We start from the raw sequence: 19,380 nt of genomic DNA on the forward strand, positions 1-19,380 counted from the left end.
GGAAAGCGTTGCCTGTCACTGAAGGCTGGTGTACATGGGGTCTCTGTCTGTTAGCTCTCTCTCTCTCCCTCTTGCTCTCCAGCGGTGAGAGCGGTGACTGACGTGAGCTTGCACAGCAGGAGACAGAGGCAGGGAGAGAGGGAGTGAAGTCTCGCCACGGTGGAGGGTGGTGGGGGTGGGGGGAGGGGGTGGGTGGGGGTGAATGCCAGTGCTGTCATCCACGACGGACTCGTGACTCCTGCCCGCACCACATGCTCCGGCGACCACGTCTCTTCACATTGACTGAAAGAGTGACGGTCTGACTCATCCAGACCCAGATTACGTCAAAACATTGAAAAGAACCCCCCCCCCCCCCCCATCCCCACTCCCCTCCCCAAACCTTTCCAGTGAAAGAAAGTTTGTGTTTCAGCTGTGAATATATTCCTGAAGCAGTCTACCGTACTGTCCCGCCTTTCTCTGTCTCTGACTCTTGTCCTTTTTGCGCGCCAAAGTGACGCAGATGCCCAAAGCGCCAGATTTCGATGCAAAGTAGATCAGATCGAGATTGATCGGCGCTTTGGGAAAGGAAAAGGAAACCCTGGAGCCTTTTCCCGAGGAATATCTGACGGAGTGTGAGCAAGCCTCAACCAGTGAGCTCCCTTCCTCCTCCTCCCCTTCCCCCTCCCCCAGTCTTGTTAGTTGGTGTCTGGGAGAAGCAGCACTGTCCCGCGCTGTGTGTGTGAGACAGAGAGAGGTTCAGCACCAGGTCTCAGTTTCCTCCTGACAGGAGCTTGTGTGAGGGAGAGGTTCAGCACTACGCTCCCGGACAGCTCCCTCCACACTGGAACTCGTGCGCGGACACGAGAGATTCAGCACTCCATCCCAGACAGCTCCCTCCCTACAGGTGCTGGCGTGAGCCGGAGAGATTCAGCACTAGGTCCGGGTCAGCTCCTTTCCGAGAGGTTCTGCGCCAGGTCCAGGACTGCTCCCTCCTGCTTGGACGTGGCTCTGAGCTCCGAATGAGAAGCGCCGCCACGTTTCCAGCAGCTCCATCCTCTCGAATCAGCCCAGCGTGGAAATGGCATCTCTCGGGTTCTTCTCGAACGAGTCGGCACAGCGGTCCGGCGCCGGAGACAATTCGACTGCAGGTAAATGAAAGGCAACACGTGTAAGAAGATGTTAAAGGAGGCGGGGAGGCAGGGAAGGGAGGGGAGGGGGAATGAGTTCAAGGAATGGAAAACCTCAAAGCACCGATCGGTTTGAAAGCTGTTGTCCCCTGGATGACAGGACAAAGTGGATATTCTCTTGGGAATTTGATTTCGAAGTAATTAAATGCACGTTGAATTTTATTGAGTAGTTTTCTTTCAAATGCATCTGTTCTGTTTACGGTTCAGTGACAGTAACTTAATGGGTTTGGGTTGTTTGCCGATTAAAGCCAGTAATTCACTTTGTAAGTGAAATGACCCAAAGGATACAGCGATTTAACACCAGTGGAATCTAAAACTAAAAATTTACTTCTACAATAGGAAGTTATTTTTGATTAAAACAGGTTTGTTTTGATTTTGTATACATTTCCTAAAACTGACGTACTTCTTATTCGTCATCTTCAGCTAAAACCTCCAAGGCAGAATTATCGCAGCTTAAAAAAAAATCAAATTTCAGGAGCTTTACTGAACTGTTGCCCGATAATATCGTAAGGAAGCCTGTCTAGTGTAATCATACATGTACAGGACTACATAGTAGAGGGAAATTGAACAAAATAATCGGGTTAGACACTCAAAACTTTAAAAACAATTCAACGTAAGAGAGATTTTGCTTTGATTCATTGTTTTTAAAGTGATTGTTATCCAAAGGGTGCCACAGATTTGGTCCATCATATATCCAAGTCAAACGCCCTAAAACAGCACAGACGTCGCCGTCTCATTGACCACGCCATGAACTCCTGCTGTTGTTCACAGACGAGTGCCAATATGCGTACTGTTTTTTTTACCGCGGGAATATCCACAACAATATTGACTCTTGCTTACAGGGCGCTCTCCTCACATTCGCTTGTCTGTAACTGATTCAGACCAAACTGAAGTAACAAGTCTTCTGCCTCGAAATCGAGGCAAAAGGTCGACTAAAATTAAAAGTAGAATGTAATATATTTCCAATACTTTCTGTTTCACAGCCCCAGCCTGGTGTCAGATAGCTCAGAAGTTCACTGGCGGTATCGGAACCAAGCTCTGTGGTGAGTGTTGTCAGGGTTTTCATCGGCTCGCAAGTTAGGATCAACTTAACCGACCTCTTCCTTCATTTTATTGAATGCATGATTTATATTTTTTTTAAAAAAAAGACTGCCGCGAACATGGCGGAGATACTGATTGGTTGGAGTTGCGAGGGCTGCCAGCCTAAGTTAGTGCGGTTGAAGTGAACTGATACACTGAGCTGTCCTGCCCTCTCCACCCACACATTAACCTCCTCACTGATTTCAAAGTATCAAACAGTCTGACCATTAGCTTCTTCTGGATCAAGGCAAACTTTGTCAGTATCAAAACAAAAGTAAAAGCTCAACTCACGATCTTGGAAGTTGAATATTCGTTTAGAGTTGCCTTTAGATGCACCAGCCCAATAATTTCTCACGTTGCTTCGGTGCTGCATTGTCTTTTAAGACAGAACTGACTCTGAGCGCCATGATTGCAGCAAATTGGTTGGTTTTTCAACACAAATAGTGAATCTCGGGAGCTGCCTCTTCGAGAACTGACAAAGGAGGTGATGAAACATAATATACCAATAGCTGGGTTCCGGGCAACAGAATATCCACCTCCAAAATTCAACTTATCATATTCAATGCAAATATTCAAACAGACTGAGTAGCAGTGCAACAAAACGAATTTGATACACTTCTAGCAATCCATCTTTATATTTGACATTCAAAATTTTTGATGTTCCATTAGTTTCGAAAAAGCAGTTACTTTTGGAATGTTACAAGTCATTCTGTGAAATGAATACAATTCAAAGGAATCATTGTCAAAGTTTATGTTCAAAACCAACCAAACCAAAATCAAGACGCGATGGGTCTAATATCTTCCTTCTGAACCATAACAGGCAACTTAAAGGCAATGGATGTTACTACTGTTTCAACTTTATGGTATCAGGCTGATTGGTTGTAAACATATAAAACACAATGATCCTTTCTAAATAACACAGGGAATAAAAAAGTTAAATTAGGCAATTATTTACATTATTTCAGCATGCTTCATCAGAAGGGATAATTTTTTTAATTTCATATTTCTCAGTTTACTTTTACATTAATTTTAACTTTGCACATAAAATCAAGACAGGTGTATAAGGAACATAGGAGCACAAGGACAAGAAGAAGTCTTTCAGCCCATCAAATCAGACCTACTATTCAATGCAATAATAGAGTCATGAAGTCATAGAGTCATACAGCACAGAAACAGACCCTTCAGTCAACTCATCCAAGCTGACTAGACATCCCAATCTGACCTAGTCCATTTGCCAGCATTTGGCCCATATCCATTAGACAGTTTCATCTGAGCTAGCAGTCAACAATGTTAAACGAGGTAACTAGCTCTGTGAGATGTCTCAAGTTAGTCCTGTGAAAAGAGATTCTGTACAACATTATGATGTCAAGGTATGTTATTTCCAATTTTCTTCTCCCTAAACGTTAACGGATTGGCCCTACACTTTGATTAGCCCACCCAGATGCATCATGTCACCATTGCAAATGCATCTAGTCACATCTGTATACAAATGCTCCTCTTCCAGAGACTGGTGTATTACCAGTTCTCTAGTCAGATAGATGTTACTCAAACAGTAAGCTGTGCATATGCAAACCTGTAGGCAATCATTATACTAACGTGAATCACTGACTTACCCAAACATGTCAGTAAATTGCAAAAAAAACCCAACAGTACAATTTTAGGTGGTCACTAACTTATACTGAACTAATACATCAGCATAGTTCCATTGAACATTTTGTTATATTACTATAACCTAATCTCCATAACTGACAATGGAACTACTATCCCAAGCAAAAATGCCATGATACCAATATCCAATCCAATAAAAGGCCTGCAGTCACTGATGTATCATATGTTTGTCTATCATGTTTCTCCTATATAGCTGAATTGTTACACGATTATTACCACTAAATACACACACAGCAGCATCACTGCACTAAGTGCAAAACATAAGTTGAACATCAGCTGACCTCATGTTCACAGAATCAGAAGTCATCCCATGCAAAAGGCTCCTTGACAGCTCATGTTTGACTAGCTATTCAAATGAACATATTTATCCAATGCCAGGCACTCTGCTTTCTCCCCACATCCTTGCAACTTATTTTGATCAAATAATTGTCCAATGCCTTCTTGAATGTTTCAATTTAACCCGCCTCCACCATGTTTCCAGGCAGTTTATTTCACATCGGAACTACTCAATGAGTAAAAAAATTACTTTTCTCACATCAAATTTACTTCGTTTGCAAATTAATTTAAATCAACACTCTCTCCTCCCTTTTCTAGAATGCTGTATAATGTTTTACCTAAATACGCTGACAGTAGGATTATGAAGAAATAAAAATTGCACAAATTCTGTTTTCCACTTGTATAAAGTAAAAATATACATTTGCATACAGGAAAAAGAAAGGCAAACATCCTATAGTTATATTTCCCAAAACAAACAAGCTATGAAAATATATCTAGTTTGCAATTGCTTACATTCCACTGCCACATTTGTAAGAAATGGCACAACTTAGAGGGTCTTGGCTTCAATTGCATAAATATAACCAATTGGCAGTCCTATCATTTGTTAGAATGTCAAATTCTGACTTCATCTGAGAGATTTCAGAATCTCTCAGGGCAACTTGCATTCAAATAGAAATGTTTAAGAGGAGGTTTAGTAGTGGGAAGATGTTTAAATTATAAAAGACTTGAAAGTGAAATACATGAAATAACCTTTAGCTATTATCAATTTAAAATTGTCACTAAGATAATGAGGAGAGACTTTAAAAGGAATTTCCTCTCACAAAACTATTTGCCAGCATGAAATATTTTACTTTAGGATAATTGTTGAGATAGGTACCATAACATAGTTTAAGAAGAAATTAATGAAATATTTGATGCAGACGATGATCCATAGCCACAGCAAAAGAACAGCATGATGGAATAAGTTAGAGATTAGATTAGACTTACAGTGTGGAAACAGGCCCTTCGGCCCAACAAGTCCACACCGGCCCACCGAAACGCAACCCACCCATACCCCTATATTTACCCCTTAGCTAACACTACGGGCAATTTAGCATGGTCAATTCACCTGACCCGCACATTTTTGGACTGTGGGAGGAAACCGGAGCACCCGGAGGAAACCCACGCAGACACAGGGAGAACGTGCAAACTCCACACAGTCAGTTGCCTGAGTCGGGAATTGAACCCGGGTCTCAGGCGCTGTGAGGCAGCAGTGCTAACCACTGTGCCACCGCGATGCCTCTTGCGTATCACCATGACAGACATAATGGGTTGAATAGTTTTCTGCTAAATTGCAAATTTCTCTGATTCAAACTCCACTAATAATCATAAGACAGTAAATCAACAGCAATGATTTTCAAATTGTTTGTAATATAAACTTTTTAAAAGAATTGTTAGGAAAAATTTGCAAAGCAAGTTTTGGATTGGTTGTAGTCAATTTGATGTCACAATTGACTATAACACTTGGTATTTGTGCTTCATGGATAAATATTTACATCAGAACCTTCTGTCTCCATGAACATGGGTTATGATGTGGAACACTAAGCTTTTAACTCTGTTCTGTAATAGTATCATTTGTTACAATGTCGTATTCTGACCTGATCACACACTGTCAATGAACATTATGTATAACAATATCATTATCTCAACAAACATTCATGGTTCATTGTACAGGTCATCCAACACTTGGATTTGTTCTGAAATGGGCCTTATTAGGGAATCTTATATATTTCATGCCAAATTCTGTTTCCTTTTATAGATTATAGGAATATCTGTAGCTTATAAGTAAAAAATACCTTATGAATTAGGATGTTTTCGCGGATCAATGCAGGCTCTGAGCTGAAGTAACTGATCTCAACGAGGATGGGACCGTTATAAAAGATAGGTTAAGGAAGGGAAACAAATTCAATCTGGTTTCTCACTCCTGATCAGTGTCTCCCACTTGAAAATGCACAAGTTACACATAATTAAGAAGGTTAATGGCATGTTATTATGAAATGGATTGAACATAAAACTTATATCATAATCAATTTTACAGTGGATCGAAGAGACTATATCTCTCATATTATGTGCAATTTTGGTTTTCTTACTTAAGAAAGGATCTAAATATATTGGATGCTATCCAGAACAGGCATACTAGGTTGATGCTGAAAATGTGTTGCTGGTTAAAGCACAGTAGGTCAGGCAGCATCCAAGGAATAGGAAATTTGACATTTCGGGCATAAGCCCTTCATCAGGAATTCCTGATGCCTGAAATGTCGAATTTCCTATTCCTTGGATGCTGCCTGACCTGCTGTGCTTTAACCAGCAACACATTTTCAGCTGTGATCTCCAGCATCTGCAGACCTCATTTTTTACCCATACTAGGTTGATGCCAGGAAATAGTGGATTGTCTTAGGAGATGTATAGCGAGAAGAGGTGAAATCCAGGTAGCTGTGGGAGTCGGTGGGTTTGTAAAAAATGTCAGTGTTAAGTTGGTCATCATTAATGGAGATGGAGAGGTCCAGGAAGAGGAAGGAGGTGTCAGGGATGGTCCAGGTGAATTTAAGGTTGGGGCGGAATGTGTTGGTGAAGCTGATGAACTACTCAACCTCCTCGCGGGAGCACGAGGTGGCGCCAATGCAATCATCAATGTAGTGGAGGAAAAGGTGGGGACTGGTGCTGGTGTAACTACAGAAGATGGACTGTTCTATGTAGCTGACAAAGAGACAGGCATAGCTGGGGCCCATATGGGTGCCCATGGCTACCCCTTTGGTCTGGAGGGAGTGGGAGGATTCGAAGGAGAAATTGTTGCGGGTGAAGACCAGTTCAGCCAAACAAATGAGAGTGTCAGTGGAAGGGTACTGTTGGGAACATTGGGAGAGGAAGAAACGGAGGGCTTTGAGGCCCTGATCTTGGAGGATGGAGTGTAGAGGGACTGGATGTCCATGGTGAAATGAGGTGTTGGGGACCGGGGGAACAGTAATCTTGGAGGAGGTGGAAGGCATGGGTGGTGTCTCGAATGTATGTGGGGACTTCCTGGAGCTGGGGAGATAGGACAGTATCAAGGTAGGTGGAGATGAGTTCAGTGGGGCAGGAGCATGCTGAGACAATGAGCCCTCCATTCCTGATGAAGGGCTTTTGCTCAAAACATTGATTTTCTTGCTCCTCGGAAGCTGCCTGACCTGCTGTGCTTTTCCAGCACCACTCTAATCTAGACTCTGGTTTCCAGCATCTGCAGTCCTCACTTTTGCCTTAGGAGATATATTGTATGAGTCTATCACTCTATGGCTCTCAAAGAAAGGTACAGACTGGGCTGGTTTCCACTGGAGTTTAGGATAGTGAGAGTTAATATATTCTGAATATCCTGAAAAGGTGGACGTGGCAAGGATCTTCCATTTAGTGGTTGAGTCCAGAACTAGGGGGCACTGTATAAAAATTAGGGGTTGCCCTTTTGAGAGAGCGATGAGGAGAATTATTTTTATTCCTCAGAGGATTGTACAATTTTTGAACTCTGCCTCTGAAGGCAGTGGAGGTGAATAATTGGATATGGGGATTTCCAAATAATGAATGTCTAACTTGCAAATGCTCATACTTATGAACACAACACAACCTAGGGTATAATTTTAAAAAATTGACATTGAACATTGCACATACTTACAAATATGGTTATATTGTTTATATTGTCCTACATTGTGAACTGACCTGTGCATAAATTGATCTGTGAACAGCCTCCAGAATGGAACTTGGGTGCAACCCAGTGACTGCCTGTAAATTTAAGGTAGAGGTTGATACATTTTGTTAGACAAGGAAATCAAAGGTTATGGCAGTCGACATTGTGTGTGTGTGTGTGTGTATGTGTGATGACATCAGGTGATGACAAGATTGAGGTTGTCTGGGATACCTTCTCCCTCTCCCCCATTGATTCTGTTTGAGCTCAGTCACATGGGATGGCTGAAAAATGACAAAGTATTCCAACAGCTGTGTAAGATAAATAAATAAATAAACTGTGAATAAACATTTGAATATTCTGTTTTTTGTTTCAACCCCAGCATTCTTATATGGTGATGGGCAGAGGCCCACAGAAAATGTTGTAAAGGAGGAAACAACATCCCTGGCAACCAATCGATCCTGTACCTGCAGCAAAACACCATGCGCTTGTCAGAAAGTTCAAACCAACTTTTCCGTCCTGCATGCAACAGGTAAACTAATCTCTGGAAATGTAGTATTACTTTCAAATTATTTTACACATTATTTGGTTTTATTTTGATTATATGTGAAAGCATACACATTACAGCAATTAATTGTGGTTACGAATTTAGTGTAGTATAATTCAAAACATATGTTTTAAATTCTGCCAAGTAAGGTCAGAATGGGCTACTATTTATTAGATGATAAGAAATATGAGCAACTTTATGTCATTCAGCCCATCAAGTTTGCTGCATAGTCCTATATGATATGATTGATCTTATGCTGAACTTTATTCCTTTCTCTGACCTATCTCCATTACCCTCTTTATTACTATTTGTAGAAAGGAATTGTAAAAAGTAATTGTAAAAAGGAATTTCCTCTTTATCTTAGACTTGGATGAGAGAACCCTTACTTTTAAGCTGTGCACCCTATCTCTTGACTCCTCTGTGAGAGAAAACATCCTCCCACAGCTTCCCTATGAAGCTGTTTCAAAATCTTTAATATATAAATAAAATCACCACACAATCTCCTCAACTCAAATGATTATAGGTCCAACCAGCTCAACATTGCTTCATTTCTCCCTTCATTCCAAGAATAAACTGAGTGAGCCTTCTGTGATCTGCTTCCAGTGTAAGTATATCCCTTGTTAGGTATGGACACCCAAAAAATGTACACAATGCCCCACGTATGGTTTTGCCAATGTTCTGTACCGTTGTAACAAAACAATTGTATTTTATTTTCCACCCAGCACAGCACCCCATCCTACCCTATCCTAAACCACTGTAATAAAAGTCAACATTCCATTTTCATCCCTAATTAGTTGCAATCATCTGCATGCCAACATTTTGTGATTCCTCTACAAAGGTGCAAAGTTTATCTGTAGTGCAGAATGAGTAATACTGTTGATGTGGTGTACATCCAGTTCCAAAAGGCAAATCAATATAGTCACACAAAAAGAGTTGTGAGAAAAATATCTCATGGAACAAACAGAATAATATCAACATGGATACAAATTGGCTGAGAGAGAGGAAACAGTGAATGACATTTAAGGATATATTTCGGGGCTGAAGGAATAATTTTAGTGGAGCTCACCAGTGATCACCTTGAGGGATCTTTGCTTCTCCTGATACATGTCAATGACTTAGACCTTGGTATGAAGGGGATACTTGCAAGCGATAAAAGAAACTGAGAAAATTAGAAACTGTAAGGAGGATGTGTAAAACTCCAAAAGGACATTGATAAGTTGGTGAAGTAGACAGACAGGTGGCAGATGAAATTGAATGTGGAGAAGCCTAAGATACCTTTTAGTAGGAGTATGGAGATACTGTATATAATAAAGGGTACTATTCTAAAGGGTACACAGGAGTAGAGAGAACCAAGATATACCTTCTAAGCAGAACAGGTAGAGTGAGAAGTCACTAGAGCTTACTGCATCCCAAGCTTTATTAATAGGAGTGTAAAGTGGCAAGGAGGTTATGCTGAACAAATATGAGACACTAGTTAGATCTCAGCGGAGTGCTGTGTGCAGTTCTAGACCACACACTTTAGAAAGGATGTGAATGCACTGGAGGGAATGCAGAAGAAGTTGACAAAAAAAGGCTTCAGTTATAAAGATAGTTTTTGAGAAGTAGGAACTGTTTTTCTTGGACAAGAGTAGGCTAAGCTGAGACCTGGTTGTTCTGTTCAAAATCATGAAAGAGCTGGAGAGAGCAGAGTGAGTACACAAGAACTTAAGAACATAAGAACTAGGAGCAGAAATAGGCCATCTGGCCCATCGAACCTGCTCCACCATTCAATAAGATCATGGCTATACTTTTCATGGACTCAGCTCCACTTACCCACCTGCTTACCATAATCCTTAATTCCTTTACTGTTCAAAAATCTATCTATCCTTCCTTAAAAACAACGCGATAGCCTCGACAGCTTCACTAGGCAATGAATTCCATAGATTCACAACCCTTTGGATGAAGAAGTTCCTCCTCAACTCAATCTACTCCCCCTTACTTTGAGGCTATAACCCCTAGTTCTAGTTTCACCCACCAGTGGAAACAACCTCCTTGCTCCTATCTTATTCCCTTCCTAATTTTATATGTTTCTATAAGATCTCCTCTCATTCTTCTAACTTGCAATGAGTATTGTCCCAGTCTGCTCCGTCTCTCCTCATAAGCCAACTCTTTCAATTCTGGAATCAACCTGCTGAACCTTCTTTGCACCCCCTCCAGAGCCAGTACATCCTTTCTCACGTTAGGAGACCATAACTGTACACAGTGCTCCAGGTGTAGCCTCATCAGCACCCTATACAGCTGCAGCATAACCTCCCTATTTTTTAAACTCCACCCCTCTAACAATGAAGGAGAGTATTCCATTTGCCTTCTTAATTACCTGCTGCAACTACAAAACAACTTTTTGTGCTTCATGCACAAGGACACCCAGGTCCCTCTGCACAGCAGCATGCTGCAATTTTTCACCATGTTCCCATTCATAAAAGAATAAGAGAGCAAAGATATAAGGTAACCTGTAAAAGAAGAAAATGTGGCACGAAAAATATCTATTTCACACAATGAGTAGTTAGGGTCTGGAATGCATTGTGTGGTTGCATTCAAGAGGGTATTAGAAGAATAAAGAAAATACCCAAAAGATCTGCAGATGCTGGAAATCAGAAACAAAAACAGAAGTTGCTAGAAAAACTCAGCAGGTCTGGCAGCATCTGTGGGGAGAAATCAGAAACTAGCACTAATTATCATTATCACATTATCACTAGACGATTAATTACCCAGGTAATGTTCTAGGTACATGGGTTTGAATCCCGCAGATGGTGGAATTTGAATCCAATGAAATATATGGAATTTAGAGTCTTACAAAATCGTTATCGATTTTTGGAAAAAATCCACCTGGCTCACTATTGTCCTTTAGATAAGAAGCTTGCCACCTGGTGTGGCTGACATGTGACTCCAGCCCACAGCTTTGTGGTTGACTCTTAACTGCAATTATGGATGGCCAATAAATACTGCTCTGACAAGCTATGACCACATTATGGAAATTAATTTTCAAAAAAACACCCCGGAGTCCCTGACCGCAGACTAAATCTGAAAATGTTAGATTAAGGTGTGATTTTCTTCTGGAACAACATTTTCTCTTTCCTGATGTATCATCGTGTTTGAAGCTTGGACTATAACTTAACAGCTTGGTCCTTCAAGCTGTGCTTACTGCTGATGTGGTTGCAGTGAATCACAATCATATCCAGCAGTGTCTATATACTACAGCTGAGGAACATCACCCTATCCAGCTATCATTATTGTTTCTTTTAACTAATTAGGTTTTAAAAATAGAAATTTCAGTCAATTATTGCATCTAATTATAGCAAATAGCTTAACTAGCTAAACAACAAATGTATTGCAATGCTTAAAATCTCTCCATTACCATTTTAAATGACTATGCATGTACAGAATGTTTTGGTCACCTAATTAAACTTGGGAAATTTACCAGGTTCTGAAGCTGTTTTTTTAAAAAAGTAATGGCACCTTTCCCCTCTGCATCAAAATGCAACTTAGCACTTTAACTTCACCATACTCAAGTCCCATCCTATTCTGTGGTCCTATGCTCTGGCCCAGTATTGTTTGCTGTTCCAGATTTCAGGCCATATTTGAAAGTTGTTGTTAACAGCCATTAACTTAACTCATTTTAGCTAGAAATTTTAATTGATTGATTAATCAATTTGATTTTATTGTCACTTGTACTCAAGTACAAAGTACAGGAGTGCAATGAAAGTGTGCATTGTTGCCCACACAGGAGACCACAAGTAACTTGGTACAGAATCATAAGAACAAGTTAGAAAGAGAGGACAATGTTAAAATATTAAACATTGCAGTAATTGTAGTATAGTATGAAACATACAAAGTAAGGTTAAAAGTTACACATTGCAGACCGTCTTAGCTTTAAGTAGAAAATAAAGAAATAAAATTAACAAAATTCAAACAAAATGCTGAAGTGCATCCTTGCATCTACTTGAGATGATGGACATGTTGCAAGAAATTGGAGGCTGACTCATTTCATACAGCATAAAAACAAAAAGTTCTAGAGAAATTCAGCTGGCCTGATGGCATCTGTGAAGAGAGAAACAGAGTTAATGTTTCAAATCCAATATGGAGTTTCTTCAGAATTGATAATTTAATATCGTACACTTTGTTGATAGCCAAAGAGATCAACCCATGACAGGCAGGTTCTGCAACAGGTGCTGCATATGAGGTAGCTGTCAGGTATTGTTGGTGATTGTTGCTTTTGGTATTGACCATTGTTGTACATTCACTGTTGACATTTACCATACTGGAAACCGAAAATACATAATGGGAAAGAAAATGACTGTGACTATACCTGGAATAGGTGGGGTGATTGATTCGACCTGAAGGAGCCTGCAGGGCCCACTGATGTGAGGCCTTTTAATGGGAAACAGCATTACCCACAGACCCATGCACTGTCCAGACACTCACAAACAGCAGTACAGAGTCAAGATTGGAAAGGCAGAGCAGGTCAGGCAGCATCCGAGGAGCAGGAAAATCGGTGTTTCAGGCAAAAGCCCTTCATCAGGAATTCTCCATTTGAACCATATAGGAAGTCAAAACAACTCAGGATAAAATCATAACTATATTTATTCCTGACCATTATTGTCCATTTTCCTAACAAACTATCAATATATGCAAAAATTAATATCAAGTGAACTAGCTGGGCATATATCAAAAAGCTAGAAGACGAGTCTAGATCCATTAAAAAATCCTAAGATGGATAAATAAGAGTAAGAAGTTCAAGTTGCCCAATTGAAATGTTTGATGTTCAAATTAATTCTATGCCAGAATTAGTGAGAGAAAACAGCAAATACAGCATCCATGAAATAGAACCCATACAGTATGGAAACTGGACATTGAGCCCAACAAGTTTAGACTGATCCTCTGAAGAGCATCCCAAGCAGACTCATCCCCCACTACCCAATCCCTGTAACCCTGCATTCCCCATGGCTAAACCACCTAATCTACACATACCTGGACACTATAAGCAGTTTAGCTTGGCCAATCCACCATCTTTGGACTGTTAGAGTACCTTGAGAATCATTAAACTGTTCATTTATTAGTGTCTTTATTTACAGTCCTCAATTAATTCTGAATGAGAACTAATGTTCTCTCAAAGCTGGTGAATAGCCTTCAGTGTTTTTTTTCTGTTTGTAGGCTTTCAGCATAGTCCCTGATTACAATTCATTTATTGATTAGTGTCATTACACTAAACTCTAAGAATATGATTGTACTTTGTCTTAAACTGGAGTGATACAGCCTTCAAAGGGATTGTGTCTTCAATGAATAAATAAGAAAGTAATTCTAAAATCAAAAAAGGATTTGAAGTTCTTTTTTAGTAATATCAGTGGTAGACATAGGGCAGAATTTGATGGAATTATTCACCACTAAAAGGGCAGCCTCCCAACTAGCTTCAATTTCTCAGCCCATTGGAGTGTGGATCCTGTGGAGATCGGAAGGGTGTTAAACGAACATTTCTCATTGGTTTTCACTCAGGAAAAGGAGAATATTGTAGACGAGAAGAATGAAGTATGAGATTTTAGACTAGAAAGGATCGAGGTTAGTTGCAAACAGGTGTAAGCAATTCTAGAAGGAGTAAAAGTAGACAAGTTCCCCTGGGCCGGATGGGATTTATCGAAGGATTCTCTGCGAAGCTAGGGAGGAGATAGCAGAGCCTTTGGCTTTGATATTTGAGTCATCATTGTTTACAGGTTTGGTACCAGAGGACTGGAGGATTGCAAACTTTGTGCCCTTGTTCAAGAAGGGCAGTAGAGGTGACCCAGGTAATTATAGACCAGTGCGCCTTACTTCTGTTGTAGGAAAGGTTTTGAAAAGGATTATAAGAGATAAGGTTTGTAATCATCTATCAAGCAACAATTTGATTTCAGATAGTCAACATGGCAGGTCAAGTCTCACAAACTTCACTGAGTTTTTTGAGAAGGTGACCAAGCATGTAGATGAGGGTAGGGCAATTGATGTGGTATACATGGACTTCAGTAAAGCCTTTGATAAGGTTCCACATGGTAGGCTGTTGGAGAAAATGCAGAGGCATTGTATTGAGAGATTTAGCAGTTTGGGTTAGAAACTGGCTTTCTGGAAGAAGGCAGCAAGTGGTGGCTGATGGAAAATATTCAACCTGGAGTCCAGTTACTAGTGGTATGCCATAAGGATCCGTTTTGGGACCACTACCATTTTTATAAATGACTTAGATGCAGTCATAGGTGAATGAATTAGTACATTTAGAGATGACACTAAAGTCGGTAGAGTAGTGGATAGTGTGGAAGAATGTTACAGGTTGCAAGGGGACTTGGATAAACTGTAGAAATGGGCTGAGAGGTGGCAAATGGAGTTCAATGCAGCTAAATATGAAGTGATGCACTTTGGGAAGAATAACAGGAAGGCAGAGTACTGGGTTGATGGAAAGATTCTTGATAGTGTGGATGTGCAGAGGCATCTTGGAGTCCACGTACATCGATCCCTGAAAGTTGCCACCCAGGTGGATAGTGCTGTTAAGAAGGCATACGGTAGGTTAGGTTTCATTCGTAGAGAGATTGAGTTCCGGAACCGCAATATCATGCTTCAACTATCCAAAACGCTAGTGTGGCCACACTTGGAATATTGTGTACAGTTCTGGTCCCCATATTTTGGGAAGGATATGGAAGCATTGGAAAAGGTGCAGAGGAAATTTACCAGGATGTTGCCTGGTTTGGAGGGATGGTCTTATGAGGAAAGGCTGAGAGACTTGAACCTGTTCTCATTGGCAAGAAGAAGGCTAAGAGGAGATTTGATAGAGACATACAAGATGATCAGAGGATTAGATAGGGTAGACAGTGAAAGTATTTTTCCTAGGATAATGGCATCAGAGTGTACAAATTGAGGGGTAATAGATTTAAGACAGATGTAAGAGGCAGGGTCTTTATGCAGAGAGTGGTATGGATGTGGAATGCTAATGTAGTCAACTCAGCCACATTAGGGGGATTTAAACAATCCTTAGATAAGCACATGGATGATTTTGGGATAGTGTAGAGGGACGAGATGAGAATAGTTCACAGGTCAGTGCAACATCAAGGGCCAAAGGGCCTGTCCTGTGCTGTATTGTTCTATGTTCTATGTTCTATATTCAGCAATGTGAGAGAACTCCAGATAGTCCCTGTCCTCAAGCCTCAGGAGATAAAGGGACGGATATGCCATCACTGACTTCTTCTCCCTGTAGTGTCTTTTCATCATTTTCATCATGGCCCCCGTTCTGCTCTCACCCTGTTCCCATTCTCTCCTCTCCCTTCAATGAAAGCCTGCACCTACCAGGTCCTGTGGGTTTCAGAGCTGAAAATGTGTTGCTGGTTAAAGCACAGCAGGCCAGGCAGCATCCTAGGAACAGGAAATTCGATGTTTCGGGCCAGAGCCCTTCATCAGGCTCTGGCCCGAAACGTCGAATTTCCTATTCCTAGAATGCTGCCTGGCCTGCTGTGCTTTAACCAGCAACACATTTTCAGCTCTGATCTCCAGCATCTGCAGACCTCACTTTTTACCCTGTGGGTTTCAGCACCTAGAGTGCTGGAGATCCTTGCTGCCTCAGCAGTGGCCACCATTCCCTATCACTTCTGGGACAACAAAGCTGCCAGGCAATCATATGGCCAGCAGCCCTCTAATTCAGGAGCAGAAATCTGGCTTCCAATGAATTAATGCTCCTCAGAGCATGAACTATCTGAAGAGAAGCCCGGAGTAGTGGTGGAGTAGGAATCCACACCATCGACAAATGGTGTGGTAACTGACACCAAAGGGATGAGGCGGATATACTATAAGATCGCAAAATAGCTGTGCTGTTAACTAATTAAGCTTTCTCCACATTCTTCACAAGGGTAGGCCTGGAATATTTTAGAGCAATTAATTTTGATACAATATATAGACATCTAATAAGGAAGGAATTATCAGTAAACAGTACTCAATTTATTTAAAATATGGTTATTAATTTAAAATTATTCCAGACCTGCTTTGCTTATTATATACAAGCCTCACAAGTCTGATTCCCATGGCTAAATTCTACACTAATTTGATTAAGTACACACTTCTCTAATTCTCCAATATGACCCTGTAAGAAATCATCAACATGCATCATGAAGATGACTGTAAGTTTTCCTTCATGATACCAATAAAACATCATAGACATGCTAGTTCTGTCAGGTGTCAGCATCATTCAGATTACCACCAATCAGCCCTTGTTCTACCATAATCTGTTCTTTCAGAACCTTCATTAGACATCATGGCAGCATTTGAGGTACAAGGTCTTTTATTTAATTTCATGATCAAATTACATTATCATCACCAAATCTAAAGCAAGTTGTACTTTCTAACATTGCATCAAACCTCACTACTTCATTAATCAGGATTACATTTTAACCAATTAGTAGCACATATTATTGAAATACAAGCTCTACCTAGCACTGCATAGTTAAAAGAATGCGTGTCTGTTCCATTTTGTAATAGGGTGAAAATTCCTTATAAACAATGCAATTTGCTGGAAGTTACCAGTGTCTTCTTCAACTTGCCCAGAATTTCATTCATTACAACTCACTTTATGGACCTTCCCTCATCATTTTAACAGTAGCTGCAGCTACGATGGTATACCGGGAACAGCACTTGGTAATGTCAGATTTGAATTAGACACAAGGAATGCCTTAGTAACTGGCAGTTAATGTAGCGCATTTGGTGAGAACTCCAAAAAATGCAGTGCAAGTCTCATTCAGTCAAAAATGTACAATTCATCTCTTTGTGTCTGGTTTAACTTCTCATTGGAAGCATCAAAACTACAACTATATTCTCATGTTAGAGACAAAACCCTTGCCCAAATGTCGATGTCATTCTTCCACCAATCTAATGATTCAGACACCAAACGCATCAAAGAGCAATCATAGCCCAACAATTTGAAATTACTTTCTGCCAGTTTCCACACCAGCATTGTAATTTTCTATCTCATTTTTTTTTCCTTAGTCTTTAAAACTTCACCTTTTGGTAACTATCCTTGGCCGCCATTTCCTACTCCCAAAGTCTGATGGTAAAGCACCAAAGTGCAGCCAACTTTCACAAATCTTTATGAGCTTCAGTTACATAGATTAGATTATCTACAGTATGGAAACAGGCCCTTCAGCCCAATAAATCCACACCGACCCTCCGAAGAGTAATCCACCCAGACCCATTCCCCTAACCAAAGTTACCCTGACTAATGCACCTATCACTATGGGCAATTTAGCGTGGCCAATTCACCTGACTTCACATCTTTGGATTGTGGGAGGAAACCAAAGCAAACCCACACAGACATGGGGAGAATGTGCAAATGTCATACAGACAGTCACCCAAGGTGGGAATCGAACCCAGGTCCCTGGACTATCAGGCATCAGTGCTAACCACTGAGCCACCATACTGCCCATTATAAACATGCACTTCCTAACCCAATAACCACAATTTCAATTTGTTCCTCTTCGAGGAATGAATACACGTGAAGCCACAGTTAAAACTAACAGTTTCAAACAATTCATTTACAATCAACAAAAAGTCAACAACACCTCACTAGAGTCATAGGGATGTCCAACATGGAAACAGACCCTTCGAACCAACTCATCCACACCGACCAGCTATCCTAAATTAATCTAGTCCCATTTGCCACCACTTGGCCCATTTCCCTCTAAACCCTTCCTATTCATATACCCATCCAGATGCCTTTTAAATGTTGGATTTGTACCAACATCCATCACCACCTCTGGCAGCTCATTCCATACATGCACCACACTCTGTGTTAAAATGTTGTCCTTTAGGTCCCTTTTAAATCTTCCCCCTCTCACCTAAACTCCTGGAATTCTTTGAGGAATTAACTAAAATGATGGACAAAATCAATCAAGTGTACATAATTTAATCATGACTTTCAGAAGGCATTTGATGAAGTTACACAATGAGATTTCTATAGAATATTGAAGCACAATTGTTAATCACAGCAATTGATAGAGACTGACAGCAGAACAAAGTAAAAAATGGTGATTAATTGAAAAGGTCCTTACTTGGATAATGGCTGATAAAATTTAAAAGAGACCAGTTTTGGTTTTCTAACTGTTACTGCATCTCATAAAGTGTGCTGGACATTGTTTAAATTTCCTGGTGAGAAGCCATGATGGTCAAACTATTTGAATCTGTGATGAATAGAAAATAGATGGAAGCCATTCTAATGGGTCAAGAGTAGGTTAAAAATAAACTTATTAAACATTGTCAGAGAGTTGGACAAGGGCACAAGAACATTAGAATGCAAGAGAGAAATGCAGGAGTAGGACATTCAATAAGATCATGTTTGACCCTCCCCGAGAGATTGTATGAAAGAAGAACTGAAGTCAACTCCCTAAAATTTCACAAATCTGCCTGATCTTTGAATCAACATTTACCATATCAAGAACCTCCCAGAATCTTGGTGCTTTAATAAGGTCACCTCTTATTCTTCCAAACTCTAGTGAATAAAGGTGTAACCTGTTTAGCCTTTCTTGATCAGTAAACTCCTTCATCTCAGCAATAAGCCTAGAGAATCTCTCTTGAACTGTTTCCAATGTCAATATATCAATCATTAAATCTAGTACACAGTACCCCATATAAACATCTGCTTAAGATAGGTTTGATGGTAAACAGAATACATACATGTCTGGTTAGAATTGCTGCTGCACAGCGCCAGGACCCAGGTTCAATTCCAATCTCCCGTGACTGTCTGTGTGGAGTTTGTGCATTCTCCCTGTCTGTGCGTGTATGGGTTTCCTCTGGGTGCTCTGGTTTCTTCACATGGTCCAAAGATGTGCAGATTAAGTGGATTGTCCATGCTGAATTTCCTATAGTGTCCAGGGATGTGCAGGCTACATGAATTAGCCATGGGAAATGTAGTGTTACTGGAATAG

The 19,380-nt window shown here is 40.6% G+C and overlaps 1 protein-coding gene across 1 annotated transcript in view; it reads left to right on the forward strand.

Annotated features, from left to right (window-relative positions):
- The first annotated feature begins 1,057 nt into the window (after positions 1–1,057).
- Positions 1,058–19,380, forward strand: part of gad2 (glutamate decarboxylase 2) — a 141,153-nt gene continuing 122,830 nt past the window's right edge. The window contains exons 1-3 of the mRNA XM_060825716.1: positions 1,058–1,127; positions 2,150–2,209; positions 8,261–8,410. Of these exons, the coding sequence (XP_060681699.1) occupies positions 1,058–1,127; positions 2,150–2,209; positions 8,261–8,410 (280 nt within the window). The remainder of the gene's footprint in view (positions 1,128–2,149; positions 2,210–8,260; positions 8,411–19,380) is intronic.

Source organism: Hemiscyllium ocellatum, chromosome 5 (assembly GCF_020745735.1).
Source record: "Hemiscyllium ocellatum isolate sHemOce1 chromosome 5, sHemOce1.pat.X.cur, whole genome shotgun sequence".
NCBI classification, from domain to species: domain Eukaryota; kingdom Metazoa; phylum Chordata; class Chondrichthyes; order Orectolobiformes; family Hemiscylliidae; genus Hemiscyllium; species Hemiscyllium ocellatum.